Source organism: Crinia signifera, chromosome 11, assembly GCF_055691185.1.
Source record: "Crinia signifera chromosome 11, ASM5569118v1, whole genome shotgun sequence".
NCBI lineage: Eukaryota > Metazoa > Chordata > Amphibia > Anura > Myobatrachidae > Crinia > Crinia signifera.
Window position 1 is genome coordinate 125,601,170 of NC_139227.1, and position 23,099 is coordinate 125,624,268.

Below are 23,099 nucleotides of genomic sequence, written 5' to 3' on the forward strand. Positions count from 1 at the left end.
TTTCAGCAATAAAGGCGTTTGATAGCCTCTCAGGCTGACTCATCTTGTTAATGGCATCCTCAGCTAGCTGATCGTTACTGCATATCCTCTTTGCCCTAATAAACTGTGAGTATGGAAGGCCAAATTTCCGTGTTCGAGCTCTTATCTAACAATGCCACAATGAAAACCTTCAATACAATGCTGGCCCAAGAGGTTTCAGCCACCTTGGAGGATGTTCCTAGAAACATCAGCCAAGTTAGTAATTTATCCAGAGAAGAAACAACAAAGAGGTGTGGTGGAGCGCTTAAAAATTAATTTAACAAGAATCAATTGGGTAGTACAACAATAAAAAGGTATTTTTAATTTTTTAACTGTGTTTTTAGGGAGCCCATAAACCATGCAGGATTTAGTTTAGCTGGAGGAACAATCGCTGGTCTCAGTCGAGATAGTATCCTCACGATTTTTTGTGACGCTTGTATCCAATTTTTTGAGCAGGTGGTGGTGTCCCAAATGCAGCAGTTGTATGTGCAGTTGATTTAGTTGGACAAAGGCAGGAACCAGATGGGAGCTGGCTGGGATAGTGAATGGGAGACTCCTTTAAATCCTCCAAAAGTCCAATGAATAAGGTCAGCAGGTGCTTCCTAACATGTTTCGTTGCTACCTAGCAACTTTATCAAAGGTGGTCGCAAAAAATCGCGAGGATACTATCTCGACTGAGACCAGCGATTGTTCCTCCAGCAAAACTAAATCCTGCATGGTTTATGGACTCTCTTAAAAACACAGTCTGCAATTTGGACACCTACCAGGGACCTCACTTATTCACCAATTGGGACTCTGTCATATAAGTATAAACCTCCGTTGTCCTCTTTCAAGTGTTGTTATAAGTATTTGTATTTTTATTTTTTTATTTAAAGTGACAGTCACTTGCTGCTATATATTGTGTTCTTATATAATTTTTTTTTTTTTTAAATATGTTTTTATTGAAGTTTGAAGATAAAGGTTCCCATATGGTACATTGACATTGGTGATTACAGTTATAATGAGTGTACACAGAATGATACATTATGGTAATTTGGACATAAGTAACAGTACAGGCTTCATGGAGAACACATTCATATGGTGTATATTAAAGCATAAGCATCGAGCAATGACTCAGAAGGGAGGGTGTCCCTTTTCCAAAGCAACTAAGTTATACCACGTTGTAAGCTGGACCACTTGTCTAATATGGTCTTTTTCATGGCTATCAAGGGAATGCATATACGGCAGCCAGGTGTTAAAAAGTTTCGATGCCCTTGTTTCGGTATCTAACAAGCACTCAACCCAATCCATTTGGAAAAGGAATTTTAATCTCGGGAACATGAGTTGCATAGAAATAGTGTCAGGGTGAATCCATTGGGAGAGGATTGTCTTTTTTGTGGCTGCTGCAATTTTGGCCAGAAGGCACTTATTGCCTCCGGTGATGGATGTGGGAGTGTCATGTGGATGAATATTCCACATGACACATGGTGAACGGTATCTTTAGGGTATTGTTGATGTAGCCCTGGACATCTAGCCAAAAGGATTGTATTATATCACATGACCACAGACAATGATAGATATTGGACTCTGGAGATTGACATTTGAAACAATTGGAATTATCTGCTATGCCCATCAAAAACCGGTGTTTGGGTGTATAATAAGCCCTATGTAGGATTTTAAATTGCATCTCTGCGTAAGAGGACGAAACAAGCAGTTTATTTAGAGATAGTGTGGCTTTAATGATGGTCAATATTGGAATATCTGGGAAGACCGCATTCCAATGTGTCAGCCCCTTCTTGACTTTAGTGAGATTTAGGTTGGTACGGATGTGGCAATACAGAGTCGAAGTTGGTGTCTGTTCACCCTTTCGGTAAATAATCATGAGGTCAAAAGCCCGATCCGAACCCTCCTGGTACAGTTTCGGAACAATTTTATTCAAATAGCTTCTGACCTGGAAGTAGGCGAATAGGGGGATCTGCAGCAGAGGATAGCGGTCTTTCAGCTGTGATAAGGTGAGAGGTGTGGTATGATCTTCGTCTAGAAATTGGAATAGTGAGCGCAGTCCCCGGAGATGCCAAGCAAAGAAGATAGGGTCTGGGCTCCCTCCCTGGAAATCGCGGTTATGGATCAGTGGCGTATGTAGTGATGCATTAGTTGGTAGGCATAGAGGAGTATTCAATGTTTTTTGAGAGTCTGGCTCACCGCTCACTGTTCTGTGTCCCTGTGATCTCGCTGAAGTGCTCGGCACTTTTTCTTATCTCCTCATTTCTGACTTCCTCAGTATTCAACGTGTGGCCAGCTCGTCCGCCCCTTTTGCGAACTTAGCATAATTATGCGAGTTCAAATGGGAGTGCTGTAACTGGAGAGATCTGTTTTCTCCTGCTCTCCACGTGAGCTGGTCAGACTGGGATATTCCTGAGCAGGGTGTTAATCTCAGCAGCGTGTTCCTCGCATTTGTGGACTTGTATTTTTTTACAAAGGTTTAGAAAGGTTAATGTTTTGTTCAGTATTTATTTTACAACAAATGGCTGTGTGACTATTTTAATTGGGTTTGTGCAGACGGGTGTATTTTGTTCTGTTTGGCCTTTATCCTTGTGTTGTGCTTTTGGCATTGTTTCTTTGCCCTGTGTTTTTATTTAATTTATTTTATAATTGTTAGCGTGTTTAAAAGCCTGTTTGGGGGTTAGGTGAGGAAGAAGAGAGGAAGCATGGGAAATTACTAGGAGCATTCCAAAATGATTTCTTATTGGTTACCATTAAAATAACTTATTAAATTCCAAATAAATTAATATAGAAGTACAGCATTATGGCACTTGCAATAAATACATTAGAGTACATTTTTTTTAATTTATAAGCCATAAAAAACAAAAAAAATAACAACTTTAACAAAGATAACCCTACAGTTCACCTAAAAAAGATCAGAATAGATGGCCATTGCCTCAGTCTTCTGGTAATTTACCAAAAAACCAGAGACGTCACGGAAGGTATTTAATACCGATTGCAGTCCAGGAAGGGCATCTCTAGGGTTGCTAATATACAAGAGAAGGTCATCGGCAAAGGTGGACACCTTCACCTCCGACCCACCCAGATCCAGGCCATGCCAGGAGGCATCCTGGCAGAAGGTGCGTATCAAGGGATCGAGCGCTAAGTTAAACAGGAGCGGGGATACTGGGCAGCCCTGACGTGTCCCCCTGGCTAGCCTGAACAATGATGAGTTCAATCCATTTACTGTAATGCACGCTTCCGGAGATGAGTATAGCATATTAAAGACATTTATAAAGTTTTCACCAAAACGCTGTATCTGAAATATTCTTAGCAGATGGCGCCAGGAGACGCAATCAAATGCCTTATCAGCATCACAACTGACTACGATCGCTTCTTTATGTTTCAGATGGTTATAGCGTAATATAAGAGTACGAACATTGTGCACAGAGGTGCGGCCTCTCACGAAGCCATTTTGGGTCGGATGTAAAATTCTATGCAATATTGGTTGGAGCCTGCTGGCCAACAGCACTGTAAAGATTTTCAGGTCTTGATTTAAAAGTGCAATAGGGCGGTATGAATATACAAGACTGGGGTCTTTACCCTGTTTCGGGAAGACTATTATACGAGCGGCTGTGATATCTAAGGGAGGCGGGTGTCCCTGCAGCATGGAGTTATATCAGGGAAGAAGATGGGGGATTAGACTATCCCTCATTAACTGGTAATATTCTGCACTGAAGCCGTCAGGGCCAGGGGATTTGCCTGAATTTAAAGTTTTGATGACAGCTGGTAATTCTGGCTCGGTAATCGGGGTAACAAGTGAGTCACTCTCCTCTGTTGTCAGGGTGGGTAGTTGGGCCTGCTGCAGAAATTGTATTCCCAATGTGTCTCTTGTAAAAAGGCCACATCTGGACGTATGCGTTTCAGATGATCCACTACCTTACGTCGTTTGATCGGTGAGTTGAGCCCCTCCACATTCCAAGACACGAACTTTAAGGTGGTCTGTGTCCGAGTCAAGCAACTAGGTGTAGTGTGTGCTATTAACCTATTCCAGTTCTGGGTTTGTGAGCTTTGGCTAGAAAAGCTAAGTACAATCCCAGCGAGCAGACTAAAGGGGAGTGATACAGACTCAGAGCACCATTCCATGTCACATGTCACATATCGTGTACCATAGAACCAAAACAAATGGGTTATAACAACTGCAATTTTTTTTGTCGAACCAAATAGGTAGTCGTAATGACCAATACTGAAGGTAGTTGGTAATTAAACACTCTAGGGGGGAAATGGAGATCGGAAGACGAACAACATAACTGAAAATAGTAAAAGCTATGGTGATCCAATGTAAATACAGCCCCACATCAATACCTGTTAAGACCCAAGCATCATATTAAACCTTCCCAGTCTTACAGTTGCTGGAGTGGTCTAGGACACAAGCAAGTCCAGGCCACCCACCAAGTCTAATAAAAACAGCAACAAAACATAGCAGACTATTACTGGAGAGAAAATACCGGTTGTAGGTTTTCAGGTCATCAAGCATGAACTTGTCAGCAGTGATGGGTGATATAGCTGCCAACACTTACAAAATCAGTCTGTAGTGTCCATGCCTGGAGGAGATTGTAAAGGCAGAGAATCCAGGAAGTTTTTTGCAGATTGTGGAGAGTCCAAAAAGTAGGGCTTGCCATCAAGAAGTACCCGAAGCTTGGCTGGATAAAGCAGGGCAAAGCGGTAGTTTAGTTCATATAACTTCTTGCAGATCGGTGAGAACTCTCTCCGCTTCATTGCGACTTAATATGAAAAGTCTAGAAAAAGCAGCAGTTTAGCTCCTTCATACTGTAGATCTGGATGTCTCCTGTAGGCGTCCATCAGGGCCACTTTGTCAGCATAGGTCAGGATGCGAAGGATGACAGGCCTAGGCCTATCCCTAGATTGTTGTCGATCTGGGCCGATCCGGTGCACCCTCTCCACCTTGATTGCACCGGTTGGTGTGGCGCAGCCCAAGGCGCGTGGTAGCCACTCGGAAACAAAGGGAATGAGGGCCGTGGCTTTGACGCTCTCTGGAATGCCGATGATCCTAATGTTGTTTCTCCTGTTCCGATTTTCCAAATCCTCCAGCTTATCATGAATGGATGATAGCAGTTTGTCCTGCGAAGAGACAGTGGCTTTGGTGGTGGTCAGTTCATCTTCTAAATCGGATATTCTCTGTTCTGCCTCGGTGAGGCGCTGATCGTGTTGTACAATTTGTGCTAGGGCAGAGTCAATTGACTCTTTGAGTGGTGTCAGCTTTTGATCCAGGAGAGAAGCCAATATAGAAGTGATTTCATTAGTTGAGACAAGCTCTCTGGATGGTGAGGGTGGGGGTGCAGAGTCGTCAGTTGCAGCGGGCGACCCCATGCCAGGAGAGCAGGACACAGGGGAGGACATGGGGGCGACATCCTTACTCCGGCCCCTTCCCTGCTGCAGGTTTTTAGGGCCCCTTTGGGGCTTAGCCACATATTTATCCATTCCAGGCATAAATTTTCCCAACAATATGAGGTGGTGAAATGTAGGCGGTTCAATTCACAAAAGAAGCAAGAAAAAAATCTGAACTTTCAATGAGGTTCGCCACCCCGTGGTCTGGCGAGCCCGTGACCAGCAGCAGGCCCGGACACCAGGGGCAGAGCAACAAAGCAAGGCGAGGGGGGGGGGGGGTGTCTTGCAGTCTCCAATGCAGTAACGAGGCAAATTGCCGTAAATAAATAAATAGATAAAGGTGATGCCCTCGGCTTATTGGACGTCTCTTTTAGCAGTATTCCCACTCCACAATTTCACCAAATCAGTGCAGTGAACAAGGGGTGGTGGTTTCCAGTAGCCCCACAGAACGAGGTCAAGCCATCAAGGACAGGTCAGGGGAAAAGAGGGCAGTTAACTGGGCAAGTCCAATAATAATCTGGGGTTGGAAAAATGGGACTCCGGGGCATCAGGGTGTCGAGGTGAGGAAGTCACTGCCAGCACAGGGGGTCCCAAGTTGTAGGGGTGCACAGGGCCGGGGCAAATAAAGCGGATACCATTGCTGAAAATGAGTAAAAGGGAAGCTTACCCCTATCAGATGTCCACAGCAGTCCTAAGCAGGTGTCATCATCACTCCGGTCTTGGGGGCCCCATTTGTAATAATGCACTTGATGATGGGTAGTGCCGGGCGCCCAGACCTATCCAGACTAGCAGGTCTCAATTTAACAGATCCAGGGGGGGGGAGGGCAGGAAGATGGGCAGCGTGGAGAGGTCCCCCTCAGGGATCTCTCTCTCACTGCTGCAGCTCTGTGGGTAAGCCAGGCCACAGGCCACCTGTGAGTGCGCTGGCGGGTGTCGAGGGAGGCAGGATTTGGGGGTGATGGTGGTGAGGGCGACAGGCGCTCACCCCGTCCCGCAGCTCCGGTGGATGGTCGCGGCTCACGTAGCCGCGTCACTTCACGGGCGGGGGAACTCGGAAATCCAGGCCGCGGCTGTAGTCCTGAGGGAAGGCCTCAGTCAGTTGGGGTCCCTCCAGCGGCTCTCCGGCACTGTCGCCAGGGATGGGCGTCTGGGGCAGTCGGCCGAGGTACGCAGGGGTAGCAGGGTGCTGGTATAGCCTCCCAGGTCTGGCCCAAAGGTGGTTTAGAGAGCCCAGACCGGGAGCCCAGCAGAAACGCGTCTGCCCTGCTTGTAGTACCCTTATATAATTTTTTTATATAAAATTAAAAATACCTTTTTTATTGTTGTACTACCCAATTGATTCTTGTTAAATTAATTTTTAAGCGCTCCACCACACCTCTTTGTTGTTTCTTTTCTATATTTCCAGGGGACTTGACACCCCCCAGTGTGAGCAGCTTGACTCCACATCCCCTTAAGGCGCCTGTTTGTTTCTAGCACTTAGTGCTGGGAAACATACTGTTTTTTTTATCCAGAGAAGAAGCATCGTCATTGAATGATTTGAGCTCTTACACAGACATAGTAATTCGCCCCACAGATAAAGGCAGGACAATTGTTTTGCAGAATCTACCTGACTATATGGCTAAACTTGAGAGACACCTTTCCGATACTTTCCGATACTCATGTCTATCGCTTGCTGCGCAAGGATCCCACAGACCAATTTAAGCTAAAATTGGACAGTATGTTGCAGGGGGCGGTTTCTGCCGGTATCATCAGCATTGAATTATCTAAAGCCCTAAGCCCGCATGAACCAGTAGTGCCGCTACTGTACACAGAGCCCAAAATACATAAGGGAGTTCAACCGCCACCAGACAGGCCCATTATAGCTGCAAATGGGTCCTTGTTTAAGAACGTATCTACTTATATTGACGCCATGTTACAAACTTGCGCAACTGCGACAGCAGATTTTTTACGTGACACAATCGCATTTCTTTTACGCTTGAATGAGTTGGAGATAGTCCCAGATGGGAGCTTACTTTGCAGCTTAGATGTCACAAGCCTCTATAAAATCATATCCAATGACCAAGGCCTATTGGCTGTTAAAAAACTGATACAAGGGAATGACTTGTATGAGGGCCCTGACATTGAATTTTTTCTGAGCTTGTTAGAGATGGTCCTGACGCACAATTACTTTTTATATAATGGCAAATACTACATTCAGACATCGGAAGGTGCCATGGGCATAAATTTTGCCCCGGCATATGCCAACACTTTCATGCTGCAGGCAGGGCCGGATTAACAATGGGCCTGATGGAGCTACAGCTCCAGGCCCACTCTCCAAATCAACCCCCACCCAGTTCAGACGGCTGCCAGTTGCCCCTCTGGCATCATTCAGTCCAACCCAAATCGCTGGGCCTTCAATCTGATACCAGGCTTGTCCATATGGGTTCATTTGTTCCAGAGATATTGCAGTTAAACTGATTTTTTTTTTTTCATTTCTGAAATGTAATTTCATGGCTGTTCATGTTGTTTGACGGAAGATTTCTCTGGAACCAAAAAGCCCAGTTTCAATCATTTGAAGCCCACTTAAAAGTTCTTCAATATGATACTGGTCTCATGTAAATGGGTCAGTTGGTTCCAAAGATATAGATGGTTGGTTAAAGGGGGGGCGGGGGCTCTCCCCCTCACACCAGAAAATGCAGGGATTAGGCTGGTGTTAAAGCCCGGGAATGTCCCTGCATGATCCTGGGACCATATTCCCATGTAAATCTCTGCATTTTCTGGTGTAAAAGAGCTATTATTTCAAACAGCCGGGACCTGCAGTGCTCTGAATACAGCCGGACAGCCCCCTGCTCTCTGCCCGGCTGTCATTGGCTGTCATTTCTGCCCGGCGGTGGCTGTCCCCCAGTTACTGTGAGCATGTATTCCCCCTTGGCAATGAGCATGTAATCCCACATGGCAATGAGCATGGAACCCCTGGTAAGCAGCACTTATGTAGCATCATTTTTAATAGTCATTATGGTGTCTGGCATAATACGTAATGGACATTATGGGGTGTGGCTAAACATGTAATGGGCATTATGGTGTAAAAAAAATTTTGGCGCGCAATGCCCCTATTTATGAAGCATATTGTGCATTATTGCTCAATCTATTTGGTATAGTGTGTATTTCGGCTCAATCCATGTGACAAAATGTGAATTTTGCCTTAATCTGTGTGGCATAACGTGAATTTTGACTCAATCCGTGTGCCAGGGCCGGCGCTACCCGCTCAGCAGAGCCTGCAAAGCAGGGAGACGCTGGGCTGGAATGGCACCCTCCCTGCTGCGTGGCTCTGTTGATGTCTTCAGTGATGTGTGGAGCTGCCGGCTGCCACTGCGCCTGTCACAGTGTATGACTGGCAACGGCTCCAGCAGCGGAGGGGTACATGTAACGGCGTCAGAACAGGGGCAGCTCAGCCCCCCACCCTACCCCCAAACATGACAGACCGGCACCGCTGCAAAGGAGGAGTGATGTACGGCCAGCCAGGTGAAAGACCGCAATCACATCCTCCGCAGCCATGTTCACGGATATTATGTATAGCGCCTTCTACCTTCTGTGCTCCCGGCGGTGCTTGCTCTGCTGCAACGCTGCCGGGATATCCTAGGTTCCCCCTGCCCCCATCGTAGCAAGGCCGTCCCTGGGACTCTCTGCCTCCTCCTTCAATGGTGATGCCCCCTCCCTGGTCTGGTGCCGCCTCCATCCCAGTGACGCCGCCCAACAGCCTGCCTTTACTCTACAACAAGGCATGGATCAATATCGGGTATAGAACACAGCCAAATTGTGACCCAGCATCAGGCAAGTTGGAAGGGGAGGGTTTAAAAGGACGTATAAGGGGGAAAGTTATGGAGGGGGGGTGAAGGGATAATTGCTATTATGGGAGTTAATATTTTTTTATAGCGAGGGAGGTAATGATTGATTCAATTATGTTAATTAAATAACTTCATATTTGAGAGAAAGCTGACCGATGGTGGAGAATGATGCTGGCAGTCAGAATACCAGCATGGCCATCCTGACAGTATACTTACCTTTACCCTGCCCTACCCTACCTTTTCCTCCCCTCAGCCTAACCCTACCCCCTTCTAAGTGCTGAACCCTAAACCTCTCTCTCCACAGCTTAACCCTAACATTTAACCATGCATACTAACCCCAATTACCCCCATTGTGCCTAAACATTATACTCCCCCATTCCCCAGTGTAAATGTGCAAAATGTGATATTTGGCTTATACTGTGTGGCTTCGTATGAATATTGGCAGATGTAAATCCAATTGCAAAGCTTTGAAATGCCTGGTGGTTTACTTCTGCCGAGTGCCACCGTAGAAATCCTAGTTTCAGCCCTTTTATGGTGTGCGTTATATTGTGTAATGGGCATTACGGTGTGCTGCATACAGTGTAAGGGGCATCATGATGTGTGGCATAATGTATAATGGGCATTACTGTGTTATTGGTACTTTTATATGGCAACACCGCTGCCCTATAAAGCCACATTCCTACATTATTGCTGCGCGCCTTCCCTGTGTTCTCTGTGGTGGTGGGGCAGTTATCAATTCTCTTTCTGGCACAGGGCACCATAATGGCTAGTTACGGCACTGGTGCTGTGTATTATGAATAAAATTGTGCTACGGTACTGTGCGGTGTAATTTGGAATGGGGTTTTATTGTGTGGCCATGCCCCTTCCTTGTGAGACCTCATGTCTTTCATTCGGTGTGCGCTGTCCCTTTGTAAAGTATGTGAGGGCGCAAATTTATACTTTGCAGGAGGGCGCCGAACAGCCTAGCACAGGCCCTGCCGTGTGCCATAGTGTGAATTTTGGCTCATTCCATGTGGCATAATGTGTAAGAGACAAGTACAGTATAAGGGGTTACTATTGTGCTGCATGATTTGTATAAGGGGTATATGGTGTGGTAAATTTAAGTGACCACATAAAAGGTGCTGAAATGTTGTCTACCAAGTTTTGTCTTTCAGTCATTTTTGGAGTGCCGCCACACCCCCGCAAGTATCTTAGGACATTGACGTCCTGCGGGTGCACCTTTTGGAGGGCACCCGCCAATATATTTCCCCGTATTTTTCCTATGCCAGCTCCCTGCCTTTTCCAGGCATATATAATTAGTTGAAAGTATTTACACAAATAGAGACACACCCATGAGCAGATCATCCAACCAGAACACTGGTCCCGCCCCCACATTATTAGGTGCTGGCCACAACCCCTATTATTGCGCATAATAGGCCCTTAATAATTTTCAGCTCCAGGCCCATTTAGACCTTAATCTGGCACTGGCTGCAGGTTGAGAAAGATTTACTTTTTACTAACATCAATGTGTCTGGCATGGTTGTGTTCTATGCCAGATACATCGACGACTTGTTCTTGATTTGGAGGGGATCTGCCAAGGAGTTGTTTACAGTGGTTGAACCTCAAAATAGTAGTGGCAGTCCTGTTAAATTGACTTATACAGTTGATACACAGAATGTGAGTTTTTGGGATGTCCTGATTACTGTTCAAATTGGAAGAATTGTAACTGATGTTTTTACTAAACAAACTGATCATCATGCAACAAGCTTTCATCCTAAGAACTTGACATTTGGCCTTCCATACTCACAGTTTACTAGGGCAAAGAGGATATGCAGTAACGATCAGCTAGCTGAGGATTCCATTAACAAGATCATAGAGACTATCAAATGCCTTTATTGCTGAAAGCCAAAATGAAGCTTTGAAACAGCCCAGGGAGCAACTTCTTATACAGAAGCCAAGAGATGCAGAGCGATCAAAAGAGATTACCCTGTTGTTTCCAGAGTATGTTGTGTATTATTGCAGATTTTAATTTCAGATTTGTAAAATTTGAATTTGCTTTATTATTGCATTACAATATTGATCCTGCTTGAAAAAAATCCATTTTAAAATTAAATTACTAATAAACTTTTTTTGCATCCACAAACAAATGAAAACAGGATGGATGGTACTTATGTATTATCTGGGTGCCAACATTTTTATCTGGACGCCCGAATTTTTGATCGGGTCAGAAAAATCGGGTCGATCGCATTGCATGCAACCAAATTGCATGCGATGCGATGGACGTGATTTTTACATTGGATTTAATGTTAAATAGTCCCTGAGACCCGATTTTACATTGGGTCCAATGTCAAATGGTAAATGACCCCCAGACCCCATTTTTTATTGTATACCCACCCTGTTCATACCCTTACTATCCAAGTGGGCATGGAGTTGATTTTATATAGCGTGGCGTGTGCAGAGAGCCACCGAGCCCGAAGCGTGGCGAGCGCAGCGAGCCCTGCGAGGGGACGCGGATTACTTTAAATGATTCCGCGTCCCCTTGGGGGCTCGCTGCGCTCGCCACACTTCAGGCTCAGTGGCTCGCTGCGCTCGCCACGCTATATAAAATCAACTCCATGCCCACTTGGATAGTGGGGGTATGAACAGGGTGGGTATACAATAAAAAATGGGGTCTGGGGGGCATTTAACATTGGACCCAATGTAAAATCGGGTCTCAGGGACCATTTAAGATTGAATCCAATGTAAAAATCACGTCCATCCCATCGCATGCGATTTGGTTGCATTCAATGCGATGGACCCGATTTTTCCGAAAAAAATCGGGTCCATCGCATCTGATTGTATGCCTTAAGTTAAGGCAAACAATCAAAAAATCAGGCGCCGAGATACTACATAAGTACCGGATGGATTATAACATGGTTCACAAGAAATAGCGTTGCTGAAAATATTTATTTCATTATGAGTCCATTTGTCCAAATTGAATATACGAGACTGAATTGCCTTTTATTAAAGTAGATGGCTCAACTTTCATTTCCTTAAACTTTTTTTTAACTTATAGAAACTTATAGAGAAAATACAACTTTTTATAATTTAGTGTTTGATTTTTAACATAAAAAAATTCTCCTAATTTGTGTTAATAATCTGCACCTACATTTAAAGCATTTGTCTTAGATTTGTGTTTTACATTGATCTATTTCTATTTTGAAGCATATACATTTTTGTATTCTGTTCAGGCCGGCATAGGATAATATAACATTTGGGAAGAAATATACAGAATAAAAGTCCAGCGTTTGAGGTCAGTATGGAGAAGATCTCCACAGCCACCATGTATTTCCCTTTGGTGCTCAGATATGCCGGGATCATGGCCACCCAGACGCTGCAGAACACCAGCATGCTGAAGGTGATGTACTTGGCCTCATTAAAGCTGTCTGGTAATGTCCGGGCTACAAATGCTGTAATAAAACTCACAGTAGCCAGAATCCCCATATATCCCAGGACTGAGTAGAACCCAATCACTGAGCCTTCATTACACTGAATGATGACCTTTCCCTGATAGGAGTGTGTGTCCAGCTCCTGGAAGGGGGGAGAGATAGACAACCAAATAATAGAGATTAGAACTTGGACAGATGAGCAAATAAAGACAACACAATTGGGCAGTGTCACCCCCAGCCATTGCCTCCAAAAGCTGCCGGGTTTGGTGGCTGTGAAGGCGATGCAAACCATTATAGTCTTGGCCAACACAGAGGAGATGGCGACTGAGAAGAGGATCCCAAAGGAGACCTGACGCAGCATGCAGGTCACATCCATAGGACGGCCGAGGAATAGGAAGACACAGAGGAAGCTCAGCATGATGGAGACCAGGAGAAGGAAGCTGAGGTTCTTGTTATTAGCTTTCACTATAGGTGTATCCCGATGTGCGATAAAGATCCCCAATATTAGATGGGTGATAATGCAGAAGACAACTGAGGCAGAGATAAATACTGCAGAGATTCCATCATGTGTGTAGGACAGGAAGTCTTCACTTCTAGGAAGGCACCGATCCCTCTTTACATTCGGCCATTCATTATCCTGGCATTTAATACAATTTTCACTATCTACAGAAAGGCATAATGAACAAAAACAGGAGAACTTTAGGAGCATCAAAAGGCATTTGAAAAAAATGGTACTTATGTAGTAGCTGGGCGCCCAATTTTCATACGCACAGCACCGTAGTGAAATCGCATCGCATCACGTGTTTTTTTGCATGCGATGCGATTTCATAGAGTGCGATGCCATTTAATGTGCTATACATTTGTATGACATCCAATGGGACTTAGGCACCCCCCACTATCCACGCCACCCCGAAGCATGGCAAGCGGTGGCAGAACACGTCCTCCCGACCTTTTCATACCCCCACTATCCACGTCAGTGTGGAGTTGATTTTATATAGTGTGGCGAGCGTATCGAGCCACCGAGCCCGAAGCCTGGCGAGCGGATGTGGAATACATGTAATGTAATTTGAGTTCCCTCGTGGGGCTCGCCATACTTCGGGCTCGGTGGCTCGCTGCGCTTGCCACACTATATAACATCAACTCCACGCCGATATAGATGGTGGGGGTATGAAAAGGTCGGGAGGACGCGTTCCGCAGCCGCTCGCCACACTTTGGGGTGCCGTGGATAGTGTGTGTGTGTGTGTGTGTGGGGGGGTGCCTAAGTCCCATTGGATGTCATACAAGTGTCTTGTACTTTAAATTGCATTGCATTCTATAACATTGTACGCGATCCCAGGCTATTTTGCGATATGTTCGATCGCTTTCGCATGCGATGCGATCTCATCACACCGCCCAAGGTTCAGAGAGCAGTGAATAAATTACATAGGAAAATCCCATCGCATGCAAAAAACTGCATGTGATGCGATTTTCTTACGCAGAATCGCACACTAAGCTATTTGCTTAGTGGGCGCCCGGCTACTACATAAGTACCAAAAGGTTTATTCACCTTAGATAAAAGATAGTCTTTTTCAACAGTAAATTGGTTATTTCATCTTTATGTACAGACCTGATTACAACATCAGACCTCATACAGGACACGTATTCGCAGTGGTTCCCAAACTGTGTGCCTAGGCTCCCTGGGGTGCCTCGGGACACTTGCAGGGGTGCCTCGGGTTGGTCGTCCAGGACCAATTCAAATTATTTATGATCAATTATTTCTGAACAAAACCAGTGCTGGTGGCTGCCAATCATAAAATGTGTACAATGAGAACCAAATCGTGCCCTTTACCACATAACTGAACCTAAGAACCACATATAAACCCAATCTACTTAATTTGATATACATATTTTGGGGCCTAGGGGTGCCTTGGAAAAATTCTGATACTCTAGGGTGCCGTGATTAGAAAAAGATTGGGAACCCCTGCACTAGGGTATAAAAGCCAGGCCAGGGCACACCTATATTGTAGCGGTTCCTGCTTCCTCCAGGGCTGATGCAAAGCTCTATTATGCGCTGATGATCCATCTCCAAAATATGTAACTTTTATTTCATGCATTTAGATGTTTTGCCATTTGGTTTGTTTGCATACATCTGGATGAAATGTGATTTGTGCATATTGTATTTTAGGCTCCTTGATAAAGGTCCGGTTATGGACCGAAATGTCGGGCCTTGATGGAATGTAACTTGTTGCAATAAATATAGACATTGGGCGGGATTCTCTAAAATCCGCAGCCCTCTTCGCCGGCCACCGCATTTCTAATGACCGCATATTCTCTAAAATATGCGGTCATTAACGCAAGGGACAGCTCTTGCGGTAAGAGCTGTCCCTTGCGATGCGGCGCCGTTGCTGGACTTCCGGGTCGCAGAGCATGCTGGGAGGGATCCGTGACGGATCCCTCACACACCGCTGCGGTAAGAAGCCCATAGGCTTCTGCAGGGAACCGGCAGCTTTTGCTGGCGATTCCCTCAGCAGCGGTGACACTGCGGAGGGGGGTTAGAGAATACAGAAATGCGGTAAAAACCCCGATAACGGGGTTTTTACCGCATTTCTGTAATAGAGAATCTCGCCCATTGTCATTTTACAAAAAACATGTGACTTTATTTCTTCAAGGAGAGTGTTCAATCCCTCCCACAATAGTGGTGGGGTAATTGGATTATATATATATATATATCCAGACGAAATCCGGCACTCCCACTGTAGGGGAGAACTCGCTCCGGTGCCTTCCCAGGGGGGGGTACCCCAAATATACAGCACAATAAGCTCACCAAAGCAGGGGCATCACTCAGAGACTTGCAGAAAGTGTTTCTTTATTCAGCAAAGCATGAACAATCCTTGTTCATGCTTTGCTGAATAAAGAAACACTTTCTGCAAGTCTCCAAATGACGCCCCTGCTTTGGTGAGCTATTGTGCTGTATATATATATATATATATATATATATATATATATATATATATATATCTCAGGACATAATCACTGGATGCCTACTCTTAATATCACTTTGAGGTCATTATGGGAGCCAGACATTGCAAGCTACGGTTCCACATTGGCATCAGTTGATTCAGCCATTATATGGCTCTCAAAATAGATTTATGAAGTTACTGTATAGATTCCAATGAAAGTCTATTTACTTGTGCATTTCTTAATCAACTTACTTTGATTTTATGTATTTATGGCATCAACAACAAGAGTTGAGAACACTCAGATTCGTCCTGATGACAGACTTTCTGGAACTATAGTGGTGATATTATTATGGAACAATTGTTACATTCATTTATTAGCTTTTGCTAGATTAATATTGGTATATTAACTGTTGATTTTTTTAGAACATTGACATATGAATCTGAACAAACAACAAACAGAACGGGCCCCCCGTAGTGCAAGTAACGTTTAAAAACGTTTAATAAATCTCATAAAATACAGCAGTATTGAATGACTTTACCGAGGTTGGTGGCTCCATACACAATGCAAGTACAAAGCTTTTTACTTGCGTTGTGTATGGAGCCACCAACCTTGGTAAAGTCATTCAATACTGCTGTGTTTTATGAGATTTATTAAACGTTTTTAAACGTTACTTGCACTACGGGGGGCCCAATCTGTTTGTTCAGATTCTTTACCTGCCTCCGTGGGGCAGAGAACGGAGCTCATGCGCCTCACTTAATGCATTTTGGACCGATCGTCCTTCTTCAGAAAAGGACGATCCATCCGAAATGCATTAAGTGAGGCTCATACTCTCTTGAACTTTGGCTGGACTGCAACCAATCCTTCCTGGACCATTAGGAGACCTGGGATACCGGTGCCCGGAGCTTCCAAATCACCACCTGGCTCTAAGGTTGGACGGGAAAAGAAAGTGCAGGAGCTTTGCCTAAGGATTTGTGACTATATGCTTTTTTAATCTATTCAAATTGTGAGTTCCCTGTATATAATAAAAACTTCTGTATTACTTGGTACTGCACCATGATATTTTTATATTGATATACCCTTATGCTCAATCAATCCCACTAACGTGGGAGAAAGGGTATATCATTTGTGTTGTTTCAGGTATCCGAAAAATCTGGATACTATCTGGATCATTACTCTATTTTCTATTATCACTAAGTTAGCGCTAAGTGGTGTCACCGATCTTGCTATATTTGTCACGTTATTTTTGAGTGTTCATGTTGACAGGACACTTGGTGTTCACTACAAGCTGCTTACTGGTGTCTATCTGCGCTAGTCTTGGTATAAATATCTTCTCTGTTAGGTCGGTTGAGTGTAAAAGTATTTTAATAAGTCAACAAAAGTAGACCCAAACTCCCTTCTCTCTAATATAGAGTATAGATGAGGCCAGGCTACCCAGTTGAAAGCCTTATTAGTGTCCAAACTCAGCAGCATGCCCCCAGAATGGGATTTCTGTGACTCTGCCATAACCGCCGCTATGGCCATATGAATAGCTTTTACCGAGTGCCGACCATGGATGAAGCCTGTTTGGTGTGTGGTGAATAGGTCCTGGGCCATCGTTTGTAGTCTGTTTGCTATTATTTTAGTCAAAATTTTGAAATCAACATTCAATAAAGATATCGGGCGATATGAGTCTGCCAGTTGTGGGTCTTTTCCAGGCTTGGGGATAAGAGTGGTGTATGCTTCGGTGAATGTCGGGAATAGGGGTCTAAATTTGAAAATATACAAATACAATTGGTATTCACCACAGTGCGCAAAAAACAAGCTGCTAGGATAGGCACACTCCGGGGTGTTTCTCCAATCCCCCACAATAAAGACAATTGACAAAGGTAAATGAGTGAACCCTTCAACCAGCGCTTGTAGAGTTAAAGAAGGTTTACTTCCCTTCAGTTGTAACAGGGTAATTCCTCCTCATTTGTAAGGTGTGTCACACCTTATTTTGTTATTAGCATATTAGCATAGCATATATAAAAAAACATACAACAGTTATAAAAACATGATTAAGAATTTGATTAAGAATTATTTGAAACAATATATTCGCTGGAAACAATATATATAACAAAATACCAGTTGTATTGGATATTTCTCCCTCCGAACATGGAACACAGTCATAGCAACAGGAATGTAATCCGGGTCTTGGGATCTTTCTGTTTCCAGGCAAACACATTTCTGAGCATCGAGAGTCTGGAATCTGTAATGGACACAAGATATTTATGCACTAATAATTTGAGAATGTTTTATTTTAATGTTTTAATAGAAATTTTAAAACCATTCACAGAAATGACACAATGGGTGAAATTTAATAGGATGAGAGATTTAGAAAGTGAGAGATTTAGTAAGAAATCTCCAGGTTTTTTTAAAGCGGCAATCATTTACACTGCAGAACCAGTTTGATTTTGCAGTATAAATGATTGCCGCTTTAAAAAACCTGGAGATTTCTCACCAAATCTCTCACTGTCTGAAACTCTCATCCTATTAAATCTCACCCCATGTATGTTTCATTCATGCTGTAGATATATGTCCCTTCATTAAATTAAAATGTACAACTACAGTATAAAACATATTATTAATTCAGCAGCCACAGGGCGGGGAGGACATTCCTAATTACTTTAGATTTCTGTTTTTCAGTTTTGTTTGTATTTTGAATTTGATGTATATCTTTGTTTCTTAAGAATACATTAGACCAGTGATTTTCAACCTTTTTACCTTGCGGCACACTAAATAAGATTTTAAAATTGCCAAGGCACACCCTGAGATCCGCACATTGGCCCTCGCAGGAAAAAAAAATAAACTATTGGCCCCCATATAAAAAACAATCACACTGGTCCCCACAGGTAACAAAAATAAAATACATTGGCACTTTTCATGAAAAGAGACCAGTAAATAACAGTTGAACTGGTGGTGGCTGTAAACTGGTTTTGGCATCTCTAGATCTGGGGGCACACTTAAGAACAGCTCAAGGCACACTAGTGTGCCACGGCACAGTGGTTGAAAAACACTGCATTAGACCATTAACAACAGTGTACATACATTTTTTACCATTTGTTTTATAAAATGTCATACTTATCCTCACTTTCTTTACCATATAACTAAAATTCCAAATGTTATGGTTCATGCATTGTTGTAATCTACAGTACTCTAACTTAGTTTTACATTTTCTTATACTGTATGTGGGAGGTGTAGTTTCCTAGTAAATGCATTTTCACTTTTAATACTTTATGTAGTTATATGTTGTTTCATTTTTATTTTAATGTTATGTTAATCTGCATATATAATATAAGCCCTAATTATATATTTTACATTTGAAGCTTTTGGGAACATTTTATATTACTTTTGGGCTCTCTTTGTAAGCTATTTACATTTAAAGGATCAAAATCATTTGAATTTGTATTATCTATATTGGTGCTCTATTTGTGATAAATATTAGAATAAAAAGTAGATTAATGTATTATTTTAATATTTATTGTTATAAAACCGTTTACTTGACCTTTCAGTTAACATCTATTTAAAATTAATATTTATTTATTAACAGTTTCTTATATAGCGCACACAGATTCCGCGGCACTTTACAGAGCATAGTTATAATCATAAACACATAACAAATTACAGCACAAGACAGTTTAGGACAATTACATGGTTAATATGGATAGTTGCACCAGGGGACAGGACACTGAAGCAATTATCAGGGTGGCAGAGGTTTATATATTCTAAGAAAGGCACATAAGGAGAGAGGGCCCTGCTCGTGAGAGCTTACATTCTAAAGGGGAGGGTTAGACAGACTGGGGTGACACAGAAGGGAAAGAAGTGAGCTTAAACAGTTTAGGTTGAGAGATTGTCAGGTTTTATGCAGGAGGGTGGGAAGAGGTCAGCTTAGTCTTTAATATTTTAAGTCTAAAAAAGCGCTGGGTCATCCAAGAGTAGACAGCAGAGAGACAGTTGGAGATATGAGTGAGGATAGAGGGAGAGAGATCAGGAAATGAGGGGTAGATTTTAGAATTATCAGCATAGAGGTGATAGTGGAAGTTAAGTGAGCAAATAAGCTCACCCAGAGAGGACATGTAGAGATAGAGAAGAAGAGGGCCAAGAATAAAATGTTGGGGGACACCTATTATCAATGGAAGAGCAGGAGAGGTGAAGTCATTAAAGGTACAGCTGTGCATTTTCAAAACAGACAGTGCACATGCAAGCAGAAAGAGTAATATTCAAAGTTTTAGCAGTTAAGAGTTGCACTTATGTTGATTGTAGTTTCCTTCAGTTTCTGTCCAGTTTCTGTCCAGGCTAAGTCTAGGCTGACAGTGTGCGGTTGTATATTCCTACTTAGAACCTTCCTACTTTGAATTCTGACTAAATTTCTTAAGCCAGATTTCTATAGCCAGCCAAGGCTTAGTCAGCCTCCTATACTCTAATAAGTAGGTCTGTAAAAGCTGTTTCTAACTTTAGTAATTAAGACCGCACCCAATGCCCCTCTCCCACTAGAGAAAGTGAGCAATAAAACTGAGATAAGCAAATGGTGAGATGTTACAGACCATGTCCAAGTCACTAGTCAATTTTAAGTCACTATCTAATTTTAAAAATAAATTTGTACATTTACCTAGACAATGCAGTATACTAATCACAGTGATGCTAGTTCAAATATGACTGTTGCATGAATGAATAATATTCATTCATGAATAATATTATTATTATCCTTAATTTACATGGCACCACAAAGGTTCTGTGGCACCTAACAAAGTACATACAACAATGAACAAAACAAGAACAATGTAGTAGAAATACATAATATATAAACATTGCTGCATCAACGGACAAGAAACTGAAAAAGGCACCAGGGTGGCCAAAACTGAGCGCTAGGTGCCATTGTAAGGCGTATTGTATACCAACAGTCTAAGTAAGAGAAGGAAAACAGATGAGAGGAGAGGGCCCTGCTTACGTTCTAAAGAAGAAGGCAGCCAGACAAGGTGACACAGATTGGGTAGATAGGTAGCATGCAACAGAGGCTTAGGATGAGAGACAGAGAGGTTTGATGAAAATGTGGATCTAAACAGCCCATTTGTAGCTTTTTCGAGAGGTGGAAAGTCTAAATGGTGTAGGTAGAGAGTTCCAGAGACAGGGAGCAGCACCTACAAATGGCAGGAATTGTAATCATTTGGGAGGAGAGGCAGCTTGCACTTGTGGAACTAACAGTTTCCTTTGTTTTTTCAGCACCAGAATACGTTCGCAGCCTGACCGATGGTCGGGCTGTACATATGTGCATGTCAGCTGCCCGCCTACTCCCCTCCAAGCTAACACACATATGTAAGGTTGCTCAGATCAACTGTAGATATGTGTGGGCCTTCGCCATCATTGGATGGTCGGCGACCAACCAGAATAACCCCCACTGTGTGTGTTTCTGGTAAATACTAACAACGATGATGCCTGCAAACAGTAAGCCACCCTTCTCCATTCCTAGGTGTGACGGCTGCCATAAAGATGGTATAGCTTTGTGGGGTTGGAGCGTGGCTTTACAGGAGGGGTATGGCTTATTGTCCAACCCCAATTTCCACCCCTCCGGGGGTTTGCAAGAAAAGAGCTGCCCCCGGATATTGGCTTGTCTGCCTTGCTGGCTTCTACACGATGACAGAAGCCAGGTGCTGCATGGAATCAGACTCCTGTAAATGCATCATCAGGTTCCTGTAAATGTGCAGAAGCCAGCACTTTGGAGTGACCCATCAGTGGGTGACACCTGGGAGCAGTTTGCAACACATTTCTGTTCTTTGAAATACTATTGATGTCTGACACAAAGAATGACAACCACTCTCAGAATGACACACATAGTCCGCTCTACCACCGCCTTTTAACTTACCTGCTATTGCTTATTTCACAGATCCCCCAAGCTCCTGTCATAGCTGTACAAAAATATGACCCACAGGAAGTTGTTGTAATGCAACTTCCTGTTTCCTATGACCTTTTGTGGGCTTGGAGTCATTAAACTCAAAGTTTCTTGTCCTAAAAAAGAATAAGTGAGTGGAAGAACTATAAGGATATTTCATTGGTAGAGGGTGAGAATAAGCAAATCTTTTATGTAGATAAAGTGGAGAGAGTACCACCATTCAGCCTCTAACTGCCATTGTAGATTCTGTTTTTGAGAAATGACTGAAGCCATTTGATACTTTATCTCTCTCAAGGGTGTGATATAATCTCCCCCATAAACAGGTAAAGTAATTGAAGCTGTTTTATATCTGACATCAGAATGCACCATTTCTAACCTGATTGTCTCCGCTCTTCCATGTTATTCCACTTTTATTTATCCAAAGAGGCTGATCTTTGTTAGCTGATGGATTTACAACACCGAGAATTGCATTTGTCACTTTCCTTGTTCCTTGTAATATCCAGTTTACAATTTGATATGAATTAACAAATTCTCCATTTTCATTAAAACCTATGAGTAATCCAGTTTGATATGGAAATGTGATCCTTTTCAAATAGTGATGTAGCTTAAAAACAAAATGTTAAGCTCAAGCTAGAGAAAAGCAATGTGTACTAGATACAGTTCAAATTGCTAAATCTAATCTACTGTACATAATCACAGTGACTTATGGATCTATTTATGAAGTAATGAAAAGACTGGAGAAGTGAGTCAATGGAGAAGGTATCTGTGGCAACAATATGCTTCTACGTATAATTGTATAGAATGCATTTAATAAATGTTACTTCAAAGCAGATTGGTGGCCATGGTCATGTTCTCCACTGGCACACTCAGGGTCCGTGCTAGGGTGTTCGGCGCCCTCCTGCAAACTCTAAATTTGCGCCCTCTCATACTTCACAAAGGGACAGCACATGGCCACACAAATGACCCCATTCCAAATGACACCACACGGTAGCATAATCTTATTCACATTACACAGCACCAGTGCTGTAACTAGTAACTAGTCATTATGGTGCCCTTTGGCAATTGGTGACTGCCCCACCACTACAGTGAAAACTGGTAGAGTGCTCGCATAAGGCGCACAGCAAAAATTTAGGAGTGTGGCTTTATGGGGAAGGAGCGTGGCCATATAAAAGTACCAATAACACCGTAATGCCCATAACACATAAAGCTACACACGGTAATGACTATTACACATTACTCCCCCCACAGTAATTCCCATTATATATTATGCTACACATCATGATGCCCCTAACACAGTATGCAGCACACTGTAATGCCCATTACACATTAATGCCATACATCATGATGCCCCTTACACAATATGCTGCACACCATAATGATCATATGACATTAGGACACACATTATTCTACACGTAATTCCCTGAGTACTTCTGCATATACCAAAGTAGTGCAGCTTATACATAACGCCCACACTCACCGACAGTAGTAGCGCTGCTTATATATTTATATAGACCAATAATATCTGCCAGGGGGTCGCTAATGCAACCTTCTTCCATCTACCTTGACAGTGTCCTGCAGCCTATTATCAAAAAGCATGAGAGATATATTCTCGATACGACGACACTGCTACAGCAA

At 43.1% G+C, this 23,099-nt stretch overlaps 1 protein-coding gene across 1 annotated transcript in view; it reads right to left on the reverse strand.

Moving 5' to 3' along the window:
• Positions 1-12,099: 12,099 nt before the first annotated feature.
• The window catches only part of LOC146045121 (vomeronasal type-2 receptor 26-like), a 48,564-nt gene continuing 37,564 nt past the window's right edge, over positions 12,100-23,099 (reverse strand). Inside the window, exons 3-5 of the mRNA XM_083163797.1 lie at positions 21,841-22,080; positions 17,663-17,786; positions 12,100-13,282 (exon numbers count right to left, since the gene is read on the reverse strand). Of these exons, the coding sequence (XP_083019923.1) occupies positions 12,369-13,282; positions 17,663-17,786; positions 21,841-22,080 (1,278 nt within the window). The 3' untranslated portion in view covers positions 12,100-12,368. The remainder of the gene's footprint in view (positions 13,283-17,662; positions 17,787-21,840; positions 22,081-23,099) is intronic.